Here is a 13,272-nt window from a genome sequence, read left to right as displayed (position 1 = left end):
ACACTATGGCTCGCTAGTCTGTGACAAGGTAGCAATTCTCAAGTATTGAAGCTCAGGACAGGAACCAAACCAAGAGGATAAGCACATCCATCCATTCAAAATGATTCAGGGCTATTCTATGCAAGAAACAAAGTGTGTGCCTGGATTCACTGCCAATGCGTGGAAATGAAAATTATATGAATTCTTATTTTCTCATGCTGATATGCACTTGCAGGCTGCATTGTGGAGTGATTTCCAAAGGACTATAATAGCAACAATGTCGATACCCTTTTTCACACATGTCTAGTGAACACCCCACTTTCTCCTCTCAGATGATGAAAGAAGGTACCGTTCAAATCACTCCAAGGACTTTCCAATTTTTCAAAAGTTTTATTGTTAAGTTTGAAGACTAGACGAGGTCATACTGTTTTAACATCATTCTACATAATTTAAATATATACAAAAACATTGGAACTTTACACAGGTCGCCAAGGTTGCAAAAGTCATTGTGTCTGAGATACTTCTGTACTTACTGACACATCTGAAGCCAGCTTTGAATATTATATTTCATATGTTGTTGTATAGCACAGATACACTCATTAGTATCCTTAGTCTTCAAAACTCACACAAATTTGTATCTGTTCATTCTGAAAGAGAAAGTCAACCTAAAAATCAGAACCAGGGGTGGGTGGGTTTTTTGTTTTGTTTATGTGAGAAGCCCTTAATAGAACATAGATTATCCTAAGCCTTGTGCATTATGTTTTACTTTCCAGGCTATAAAAGTAGTAAATTAGGGAGCTATAGAAATGGGAAATCTGCCTAGAAATGACTAACAACTCTGGGGTAAACACAGATTTTTTTCTTCTTCACTCCTTCAGTTTTGCTGTTAATACAAAAGTTAAGGACTGTTTCGTAATGTTTTCTCCACAAGTTTAAAGGCTACACATCTCAAACTATTTAATTCAATAGAGATCACTCAAGCTTGAGGGTTGCAGCTTTAAATAAACCAACATGCTGATCCTAAATACATTGTAGTAAATCTCAAAGCGCCTACTTTTGGAACTGTTCCATTGGCTTCAACATAACTATTTCAGACTAAGAAAACTTAAAATTTCTCCTTAACTGGATGTTCACTCAAACCTCATCATGTATGCATTGCAAGTAGTCTCAGGCTTGCACATACACATCCAACTCATAGAATGTTTTCCATAGCCCTTGTAGACATCCAGTGAACATACAGAGGGGGAGAATCGCTATCACAAAAGCTGTCCCAACTTCTACACATTTATCCAAAGGTCTGAGTTATGTATACATATTTGATGAATGTATGCTCCCTCCACGTGACGGAGCTCTGCAAAAAGCAGGGTCCCCTATTGCATGTATTGGGCCTGTGAATGTACATTTGTGTTCAGACTTTGGGATGAACACCTAGACTCTAGGGCATAGAGGTCAGGAGAAGACAGCAAGAGTGACCTTGTTCCCTTCCATGGATTACTGAATGTCTGAAAAGGCCTATGAGCCACATGCGTTCATATAAAATACTCATACAAAAGGGGTATACAGATCACATGAACAACGCAAACTCAGGCTCAAAGAGACACATGTGCACATTAAAATGAGGGGAGAATGTGGGCCCATGACTTGCGAAGAGCACACACGTTAGGGCAATTTGTGAACCTGCCCCATTTATTTTTCGATCAAAACGTACAATTATGATTCACAAACCACTTGGCCTGGAGCATTGCCTCCTGAGCTTAAAACCTAGGCAATTTGTAGATCACAACCAACCACATCCAACATATGTACAATTGTGTGGTGGTGTTCCATTTTCATTAATAAGATGTAATACCTAGACTCAGGGCAGACCAAAACATGTATGTACACCACACTGTGTTTTAGTACACAATTAACCAACAGCTGGTGACTCACAGCCGAATGCGTGAACTCCCTGCATTGAAAAGTGTGGTTCGAGGTGCGCAGGTAATCTGAAAATTCTGTCTGAGGTGCTTGATCAGTGATGGCTTTCACACATGCCAGTCACTGATTGAATATGTATATGTGAGCTCATTCTTACAACAGAACACACTATACACATTGTGCACAATGACAAACAGAACAAAAACTGTTCTATAGGGGACACATTTTAGAGGTCAACTGTTATCTTTAATCCAAAGGACACAATCCACTGGGAAGTTCTTCCTTTGGAAGCCTCATAGAGGGCAAAACTGGACCTGCATATATTTTTTTGTTATGTAAACAGGAGCTGTTGTGGGGAAGCCAGAGCAGCTTTAGGGCAATGAGGTGCATGTGAAGAGGGGAGTTTAACTCCTTTTCTCCTGCCATGGTTCAGAGAAAAATCATCGGAGCTGCCATTTGCATTCCAAGGGAAGGTCCTATTGACTTCCCTTGAAATACAAATAGCAGCTTTTGAGAGGTGATTCTCATTCAGGACTGTGGCAAAGAGAGAAAGATTTCAACATAGGCTTCAATCAAGCTTCTGGAAAAAATGCAACCATTGTATCCACTTGGTTAATGTGATGTCCAGCAGTGGTGGCTAGTGGGGTAAAGGGCAGGCCAACAGTAGGCGGAACCAGGTGGCGCTACAGCCAATGACAGGCAAAGTCAACTAATTCTAGTTTTGTCCTCATACTCCTCCCTGCTCAGTTATATGAAAACATACACGAATTGAAAAAAACAGGAGTTCATGCCAGCATAAAAGGTAAAGGGACCCCTGACCATTAGGTCCAGTCGTGACCGACTCTGGGGTTGCGCGCTCATCTCGCATTATTGGCCGAGGGAGCCGGCGTATAGCTTCCAGGTCATGTGGCCAGCATGACAAAGCCGCTTCTGGCAAACCAGAGCAGCACATGGAAACGCCGTTTACCTTCCCGCTGTAGCGGTTCCTATTTATCTACTTGCATTTTGACGTGCTTTCGAACTGCTAGGTTGGCAGGAGCTGGGACCAAGCAACGGGAGCTCACCCCGTCACAGGGATTCGAACCGCCGACCTTCTGATCAGCAAGCCCTAGGCTCAGTGATTTAACCACAGCGCCACCTGGGTCCATACACGAATTGAAAAAAACAGGAGTTCATGCCAGCATACAAAGACACAATATATGGAAAATGCTCTGCCACTCTCAAGAATACCCTTGCATCAGAGATAATGAAAAATATCATTAATTGTAATGTTGTACTTATTTTGATGGTTCTGGAGTATCGCTTGCATGTACTGTATGCCCTGTAATAGTGGGTGCATTGTGACAAATGCATTATTGTACTTTGCTTGGCATATACAGTATTTTGTTTTTGTATGAAACCCCTGTTTTTTCAATTTGTGTATGTTCCTATTCAGTGGGTTCCTTTTGTGCAAGTTTTATGAAGGCAACACTGAGAGTAGGAGGAGGAATCTGACAGCCAATGGCACCCTCTGGGCTGGTAATAGGAAGGCAGGCAGGTGGGGGCTGGCTGAAGGCAAAGCGAGGCTGGTGGGGTAGTGTGCCATTTGCCCAAATGGAACAGCTTCTGTTATTTTGGCCACGACATGAAATACAGGGTCAGATTGTTATGCAGGCCCCATTCATTCCAGTGAGAAGAATTTCTCAGTAAATTGTGTCCGTAGTTACTGAAGGGATGTCAAAGGCATTTCTTTAGTTTAATAATGTTGTGACAGGTGCAAAATGTGGCAAAAAGCCTCAAGGTGTATCTTGAAAAAGAAAGAAAGAAAAGCTTTCAGGCTCCTCTGAATAACATTGTAAAGGCTGACAGAACCGAGCAGCAGAAGGACAAAAATGCAACCCTTTCAAATAGACGACTGAGTGACCACATTTTCAACAGGATGCTCTTTTTCGAACTATAAACTATATTACATATAAGTTAATTGCAAATCCAAGAAATGTTCATTTAAATGCATTTTCTTTTTCAAAAAAAAGGAAAAAAATACTAATAAACACAGAAACATTTTATCAGAACATTCTGTCTAGCGGCTGAAAGTGCTCCATTGGTGACAGCTATAGTCGCTGACATGGTGTTAGCAGTAGCTGGAGTTCAGGATGGAGCCCAAGCATTACTGACCTGACATGTCTTATTTGCAAGAATCACCTCTTATTCAAGGAAGCTGCACCCCCAAAGCATTTCCTTCAGTAACATCTTCTGCAGAGGACCAATTGCTGACCATTCTTTTGGGATTGGGGGTTTCATGTGCAAAAGGGCTCTGTGTATGCAGTTTCCCTTGCTCAACAGTGATTCTATAAGAAGTGCCATATAGATGCAGCAGCAATCACTTGTTCAATCCCCCATCTTCCCTCATCTTTCACCCACCCACCCAATTGCCAGTACTCTTTCTGGGTGGACCACAGGTAGACCTTGGGATTGGTACCAGTGTTTGGTGGTGCCAGGCCTCATACGATTAGGCATGCTATTCATTGAACCAGCCAAGGACTGCAAGTGCAAAATTTGGCCTCATCAAATAGGCGTATAAAAATGAGGCCCCATTGAAGTCTCGACCCACTAAAATGTCAAACAATCCACAGTTCTTTTCTCTAGCGTAGGCCAATACAATTTAGAAAAACTACTCTGTTGTAAGTAGGCTGTGAATCACAAGATCTTCATAAGAGCTTAAAAGTGCAGGATTTGGGCCATATGTAGTTAAATGCCATTTCAGTTACCATCCTTATTCTGTTATCCACTTGCACCTTAAAGCACAGTTATGATTGACTTTCTCTTTAAAATTATTCACTACAATTGAAGACCACTCCATAGATAACATTGTTAAGAAATGTTAATACAGTTACAGACAAGACAGTAACAGTCTAGTGGCTTTTGTAATGCAGCACAAACCCAACTAAAAAACAAAGAAACCCCATAAACTTAACAGTGTTGCACAGGACCTTAACATTTCTTACACATAACTTGCTTTACCTTGATCAGATTCTCAAACTAAGGATCTCAGAATATCCATGTCTAAGCCTTACAAAAAAAAGTGTGAACAAATACACCTTAAAAATTAGGTGCTCTTTATCGACAGATCTCATTATTCTACTGGTTTGATGTTTTTGAGAGGCGCTTTCAAGATAGCATCCCCTGATCATTAAAGGTTTTTGTTTTTAAGCAAAGCAGATGTAACGACCATGTCCAAATGTCATGCTAAATCATTGTTTAGTGTGATGTGCACAAATAGGAATAAGCTGCAGTGAGATTTGGGTTTTCACCCTCTCCCCTATCCTATCCTCTTTCCATGTGGTCAGAAGGAGGAATTTTGAAGCTTTCACTTCTACTTTTGATTAACCAAAGCTCGCTGTAACATCTAGACCTGAGGGTATGTTTTAAAATTAGCCACAGTTAATGTTAAAACAGGTTTGTTGCTCTAGATGACATGGCAAACTATGGTTAAGCAAAAGTGGATGTGAGAACTTCTAAACTCTTCCTCTCAGGAGGAGGAGAGGAGAGAAGAGGGGAGGAATGTGTGAATTCACATTGCACAGTTTCATGTGATGTGTCAACGTGGCCATTATCTCCTGTTGCAGAGTAGGAGTTTATGTGAAGGTTGTGATGACCCTTAAAAATATATATCAGACTTTTAAATCTTTTTCTTTTCTTTTTAAACAAGCATATCGATTCCTTACTGTAAAATTATAGGCTGACTAAGTATTTATTAAGGTCATAGAGCCCATCTTTATATCTCCATTTTTTCCTTTTAATGATAATGGAATTTCATTAAAAAATATACTTTGTGTGATGTGTTAATGAGACACGACCCCCCAAAAAATCTACCACAGTATGTTATGAAATTAAAAATGAAAATGAGCACAACTTGAAGGTTTTAAGTAATAAGAAGACACTCAAGAATTATAAAAGAAACAGACAAAATACCAATACCTTATTAAAATGAAAGTGCTTTGCAATATTTGTTAGGACTACCATTTACCAGGAACTCCTTCTGCACAAAGAAGGAGTTTTACACAAGATAAATTCCATCTATTAAATCCTGGCCGTGTTTTCATACACATTTGTCACAGCTTAGGTTCAACTGACCCAGATGGTGGCCGGGCAGAGTCAGAAATGGAGAGCCATTTACACAGTGCTCTGCCAGCGCCTTTGTGTACTAATTCCAATGGCAACAGTATCTCATATATTGCTTGGCCAAGGATTGGCATGGGCTACTGTTTCTCTGGGAAAACGGCATACATGGCTCTCTAGCATTGACTGCGCGCTGCATCCTAGGTCCATTCAAATAAAGCTACAGTCATCTTGACAATTTCAAATGGAAGATCTTAGTCACAGAGGTCAATGCACAAGAGAACTGGATTCATGGCTAATTTAGGTTATCAACTGAAGAGGGTGTTATTAGGTAATAGGCTAATCACTAACGATGAGTAATAAGGTCCTCTGAAGGCATCTGTTCTGATGTATAAGCAAGACCCATTAGCAATAGCTGACCTGTGATAAACAGTTCACACCACAGCTATGATGCAGTAGCTGTGGTTGCCACATGACCCCATGGAGTTACTTGGGGAAAAACTTGAGAAACCTTTTTCCCCATTCAGTAATCCCAGCTCTTCCTTCAATAGCAAGCTCTACCAGCACTGAGGCTGCAAATGATAAGAAAACTGAATGCCTGAAGTAGGAATACTGTGGTTTTTGACTGACTCCTGTATGTGGCTTATCTTTCTGAATGCATGCACACTGCTTGATTCATCAGGGCAGTATGTACTCCATTCTCTGTTATCAGGGCACTGCATGATCCACATTTTAAAAAATAATTAAAATTCTACAATCCAACTTCTATACCCTTTCCAGTCATGGGGAGGCGATGGAACTATGGTGGGCACTGAAATCCCAACCTCTGGAGATTGCAGCAGCTGCTGGCAAGATACTTTCGATCATTATTTTTTTTGCAGTCTTAAGTGCTATAAACTTTCTCATTTTGAAATGAAGGCTGCCATTCCCAGAAAGCTGAATTCGTCACCCAATAATGAGTTCTTTGCTCTCCCTCCAATTTTTTTCCTGAAGGTTCACAGCATACACTCAGCCCTGCTTATTTTCTCTGATGATTGGCACCTGCCCCATATCTAAATCCAATTACCCCACTTCCTTCCTCTCTGTTTTTGCAACACTGCCATTTGTGTATCATACAAGACTTGTCTTCTCCACTCAGAGGGCCTGAAGAATCCTTGCAGAGCTGATGGTTAAAATAATGTTGAGATATAATATTATATGACCACACAGCCTCGGGTTCCATCCTTCCACCCATATTTCTGAAGCCTGGGGACAGTGCCGTAGTTGGGTTGCTCCTCAGAGCGAGGATACACGGTCCATATGTTTTGGCATGCACCTCTAGATCTCACAACGACCCTTGCCCATTGAGTCATAGGAAGCATCTCAGAGAAGCCATCTCTTAGGCAGCTCCATGAGGCAATGACTATGCATGAAAATGCAGGATCATATGAATGCCCTCTTTGCAGCATTCATGTCTGCCTCCCTCCCGGCTACAGCTACTTAAGCTTTGAATTTGGTCCATGATCTTTCATCTCAGCATCCCTTAGAAAGAAAATGCAAGCTGAATTCACTGACAAAATCATTAACTTCATAATATACTGATAGCAGATTTTGTTCCATAAAATTCAGGTTGGCTCATTGAAAAGAAACAGAAGCAGTTAATGTAATCAAACATAAAAGACAGTGATGATGGCCACAGTGTGCTAAATGGGAAGCAAAAGATGTGGAAATGAAACTCTAGGGTGTGTGGACTCGGCTGTTTGTAAAGGAAATTACAAAAGGTAGTTTGTGACACCAGGAGGACTGCAGACCACAGAGATCACTTCCAAAAAAGTGTCATTAATCTTGACAATGCTTGATAGGCACAAGGGAAACAATCAAATGCAGTCATCCCCGAGAAAAACTTATTGCTAAAGCTGCAGTATCACTTTTTGCAAGTGAGATGACCATGTGGGTTTGGAAACAATGAATCAGCCTGTTCCTTCTCAAGTCACAAGTGAACTCTGTCATGCCACTTTCATCTTCCTTGTAAAAAGGATGCTGCTTCTCACTCCTAACGATATTTCAGCCAGCATGAAATAACTCAGAGGGGGGGGGAACCTTGAAAGGTAAACTCCACATCAAAACAGAGTAATAACTGGAACTGAGATTTAAAAGAACCCAAAGAAAAACCCCAACTCAGATTTGGACCATTTTAAGGGCAGGCTTAGACCTCCTTACAAAAGACAGTTAGCGGCCTACCAGAAAGTGACCACTTGTTCATGAAAAACCCATTCAACTTCCTACAGGTTTTGCACAGTTTCTTCTATGGAGATATTTTTTTTAGGAATATCAAGAGTTGTGCGGAAAAGTGAAGATCCTCGTCAGTCCTCCTCTGTACAGCCCAAGAGCTCTGACCGTAAAGTGATCCTGCCGTACCATGACCAAGGGAGGATCCTTATGTGCCGTGCATAGATTGGGGGATCAATGACGTTCTTTCTGTGGGTGTCATTATCAAAGTTGCCCTGGAACACCTGAAAAGTGACCAAGAAGAACCAGTGATAGCAAAATAGTACAAAAGAAACCAGGCAGACCTTCCACCCTAAGACCTTTCTGACCTCTTCCAACTCCTAGGACTTTATTCATCCCCTGCACAATCCCATCAACCCGGGGGAACAATACTGACCCTGACCTAAAAATGATGCCATTAATTTCATTGATAGCAGTGGCTTTCCAACCATATCGGTCAAAACATTCACTAACAAGGCACAGGCTGTTTAAAGAAGTGCACCATTGTGTTTTCCTCTTATGAGCTATCAAGCACTCCTCCTGTTTAGGGTATTGTTGAAAAAATATCACCATTTAGTCTAGTAATACCAGGGTTGGGGAGGATGAGAAGTGGTGAGAGGTGAGAGGGAAAGCAAGACGCACACCTAGAAAATACTTCAATTGTACACTGTGCACCTCCCTGCTGCAAAAAGCATTACTACTTATGACATTAAAATATCTGTTATTGATTTGTTTGTGTACTGTTTTGCAGACCAGAAAATAAGGAGGAAATTCTTTCAAGCACTTTTAAAATGCCATGATTATTTGGAATGCAGGAGCAAACAAAATCTCACACATGCAGCTTCAAGACCTATCATTTTTCTTTAAAAAGTCACTAATCAATAAAATGATACCTGTGCCAAGCAAACTGTTAGCTACCAACAGTTTCGAGGAAGCCTGGCTAAATGCAGAAGTCAAAATGATGTGTAAGGCATATTTGTTTTAGGATCCATTTCCTCAGGGTAAGTGCTTGTTTGGTCCTTGCCAGATGCACATTTATTTTATAGTGCATGCAGAGCAGTGTTGTGGCACCATAAGGCCATTTTGGCCAAGCCACACCCAACCTGCCCTACACTTGATATCATATATGATGTCATGTGTGGGAAAGATCAAGGCAAGGCTCGGACAAAAGAGGCTTTGCAGGCATTACTGGCCGCCTGATTGGTGGTGCCTGCAAAGCCACTTTCCAGCACTTTCCAGGAGTGACTGTTATATCACATCTATAGCAGGCTACAGCCCCGTGCTCCAGGCTGCCATGCCCTTGCCTTGCAAAGCAGCACATTATAAGCTTTTACATAGCACCTTGTTACTCGATTGCTTGATCCAGAAACAGCATGTAACAGCAGTGATTTTTTTTTTTAACAGGGAAACAAATTAAGATAATAAGGAGAGAGAGCTGGTTGCAAATCACCCCATAGGGCAACAATACCATCAGCCTGTCCAAAGTGGCAGGTACAAAGGCTGCTTCTCATTGGACTTGAATAAGGAAAAAGAAAAGCAATAGTGAAATCTAAAGTATTGCATTTAATATAACAAAACACAGCTCTAACAGGATCAAGCCAAAGGCTTATTCAGTCCAATATCCTGTTCTCACAGCAGCCAATCAGATGGACCTGAGGAAAGCATTGCTTGTCCCACTTTTGGGATCTCTACCATGTTGAGCTGTGTATAGCACCTCAGTGGTTCTAGTGTGTACATTTATGTTTTAATTCTATTTTTTGTCTTTGCCATTTAAAGCTAAGGAGTATGCAGCAGCTAGGAAGAAGTGGGAGGGAGGGAAACAAAAAGCTGTTTTTTTTAAAAAACAACAACATTTTCTTTAGAGACAGATTCTCCACAAATGACAAGAAAATCCTGGGGAACTCAGTCTTTTTAATCCTCTTGCCATAAGATTCTTTTTTTGGAAATGTTTTTGAACAATAGCTGTGGGATGCAATTAAGCTGTCTTCTTTGCAGTATTTACCAGGAATTCCAACAGAGCAAAGACCTTTTTTTCCCCTAGACAACATATGTGAAAAATCCTGCAAACACAACATTATTAATATCCTCAAGGTAAATAACTTCTCCTTAGCAACTGGCTAGTGCAAACCTGAGCCATTGTTTTCCCCATCTTTAAGGCTGCATGGTAGACTAGAGAAAATACAGACAAAGTTTTATCATCAGCCTACTTTGATGTAAAGCAATATTTGTAATTATTCTTTTTATAGTAGTAAGGAATGGATAGATCAATCAATTTTTGGTCTCTGTCAGTTTCACATGTGTTCATAAGTCCATTCCATCGTGTTTCCACATTAAAGTATGATTTTACCCTGAAAAAATATCTATATGAATTCATATTTAAACATGCATACTTTTATACCAATGCACACATTTCTAAAGCGTTCTTTCCCCCAATATGGATTCTGGTACATTTCTTGAGCTGAGAACCGTTATCACAAAATCCAGGGAAGTATCTGAAGCATTATTCCATTCCAATATTGTCTTATTAGTCCAGGAAGTGCAAATTAGGTTGCTTCACTTAAAACAGTAGCAATACACTTGATGAGGCAGATTTGCAGAAACTGCTCTCCTGACCTGGTATTTCTACTGCTTATGGATGTATTGTTATGCATGCTTTCCCATAATGTGCACATTTGTTGGTTGAAAAGCTACTCTGCTAAATTCAGAGAAGTGTTTATTTCGAAAGATAGCTATGCTTCTGTTTGCATAATGTTTGGGGAAGGGAGAATTAGGTAGGTTCCCACTGGATTGCAAACCAAACCAAATTTCTCATCCATTCCCTTCTTTCCACATGCAAAAAAAAATGCAGAAAAGCGGAGCTACTCTCATTTCCTGCACTTTGCAGGATACTGTAGAACAGGGTGTTCTCACACAGCACATCTGTTCCATGCATGCAACATCCCAAGTGCATGTGGGAAAGGATTTTGCAGATCAGGGCATGCATTTCTAATTTTACATGGCAATTCCTTTCATATGACCCACAGTTATTCCTTTCCCCATAACAGACTCCACCAAGAATGGTGCTCATTACTATGGCACTGAAAGTACAGTGATCTACTGACCTCTAGTTGAGGAAAACATGATGACCATTTAGTTCAGAGAGATCCCCCCCCAAAAAATGTATTTTTCTCAACATGCTCCAATTTCAGTGATTTCCAGCTCAGTCCAAACACAGAGATGGTGTTCGTGTATATCTTTCAAACCATTTAAAATGAACCCAGAGAGAGAGAGAGAGAGAGAGAGAGAGAGAGAGAGAGAATGCAGGGTATAGTTTTGCAGCTCTCCTGGGCTGCATCCCTAGAGGAACTTGGTGTCGATTTAAACTCAGATAACTGGCAGTTAAAGCAGCAAGCACCAGAAAGAAAGAGCAGGAACAACTGTTCTTTTTCCTATCCTCTCCATTTGAAAGTGCAATGAGAGCTGAGCCAAAACAGTCTTTTTACTTCTGTTGCTGCTTTCATTAATGTCAAAAAAGAAACTCTGATGGTGTGTGTGTGTGTGTGTGTGTGTGTGTGTGTGTGTGTGTGTCCCCTTCCAGCTGCCCTGATTGGCCTTGAATGAAAAGCAAAGAAATACATTTGATTTCCATGCCATTTGCTCTGTGGTTTCTCTCTAATCAAACATGCAAATTTTGTCATGAATATCAAAAATATTGGTTCAGCTACATACGTGGCAGACACACACACTGCTAGAAAGCTGCTTTTTCACACTTCAAAGCAACCCCAAAAACCTTTAACTACATACTAAGCATATAGTGGCAGTGTGTCCTATTGTCTAGAGGGCAGTCCTCTATTTGGAGAGACTGATCATTTGCAAGGGCTATCCAAGCCTAGTTTAAAGATGAAGTGCTATCAGAAGAGAAAGATGCAAAAGGGGCCCCACCATTAGGTAGAGTGAGGTGGAACGGAAAATACATGATATTAAAAGGCCTTAGAGAACAAAAGAGGTCATAGCCTGGTGCTGAAAGGACAACAACCTGGGCACCAGGTGAGCTTACATAGGAAGAGCATTCCAGAGCCACTACCAAAAAGGCCCCCTCTCTCTTGTCATAGCCAACCTCCAAGTTTTCAGATTAAGAAAGCACTTGGAAAAGAGCCTTGCTGTACATAGGCAGATAAAAACAGGATGAGGGGCTCCATCAGGTACAGAGGACCCACACTGTGTAGGGCTTTATAAGTCTGAGCCAGCACTTTGAATTGGACAGTGAAGGCAGGCATGAACTGATGTAATCTGTTCATAATGCCTAGTCTTACTAAAAATGCTTCATTTATTGAATTTGTATCTCATCATTTTCTCCAAGGAGAACAACCCTGTGAGGTAGGTTAGGATGAGAAGCAGCGACTAGCCCAAGGTCAGCTAACGAGCTTCATGACCAAGTGGGGGTATTTTCCATCAGCTGAAGTTTTTGAACAGTATTCAAAAGCATCACCAGCCATCCTGTAGAGGCCTGCATTTAGGAAATTGGAAATGTTCCATCTTCTCCACAATGAAGCCTGCAAGGGGAAAGATGACTGGGGCAGAGGAAGATGTAGCTGTCTGCAGCTTCTTTCTGTGAGGTTTTGGAGCTAAACCACTTGAGTTGGGTCTTGCGAGAGAGGAGAGGCTATGAAAGGCAGAAATACCAGTGTATGTTGCAAATGTGGTGAGAATGGAAAGATGCCCAAGAGAACCATGTTGGCTAAGATGTGGGAAAGCTGTACACTCCCAGGGCTGGAGCTTGCTCAAAAGTGAGCTTGCTATGTAGGGCTGTGAAGTTATGGCAGAACTTGTGGGCAAATTACTTCATACACACTCTCTCTGTCCACAAAGCAGCTTACACAACACCAGGTGGGACTGGTGAACCTTGTAATACTAGAGTATTGGGGTGAGGTATTGTTTTTGTTTGTTACTGCGGTATGTATTTTTGTATTTTTAGATTGTAAACCACCCTGTGATCCTCAGATGAAGGGCAGTATAGAAATTTAATAAATAACAGAGTGGTAGCAAACAAAA

At 41.0% G+C, this 13,272-nt stretch overlaps 1 protein-coding gene across 1 annotated transcript in view; it reads right to left on the bottom strand.

Annotated features, from left to right (window-relative positions):
• Nucleotides 1-349: 349 nt before the first annotated feature.
• EDIL3 (EGF like and discoidin domains 3) overlaps nt 350-13,272 on the bottom strand; it is a 223,957-nt gene continuing 211,034 nt past the window's right edge. The window contains exon 11 of the mRNA XM_060280211.2: nt 350-8,486. Within this exon, the coding sequence (XP_060136194.1) occupies nt 8,337-8,486 (150 nt within the window). The 3' untranslated portion in view covers nt 350-8,336. The remainder of the gene's footprint in view (nt 8,487-13,272) is intronic.

The sequence above is a fragment of the Zootoca vivipara genome, chromosome 10, assembly GCF_965207765.1.
Source record: "Zootoca vivipara chromosome 10, rZooViv2.hap1.1, whole genome shotgun sequence".
In the NCBI taxonomy this organism is placed as follows: Eukaryota; Metazoa; Chordata; class Lepidosauria; order Squamata; family Lacertidae; genus Zootoca; species Zootoca vivipara.
The sequence above is the reverse complement of the archived record's forward strand: the minus strand, read 5'-3'. Positions and strand labels throughout refer to the sequence as shown.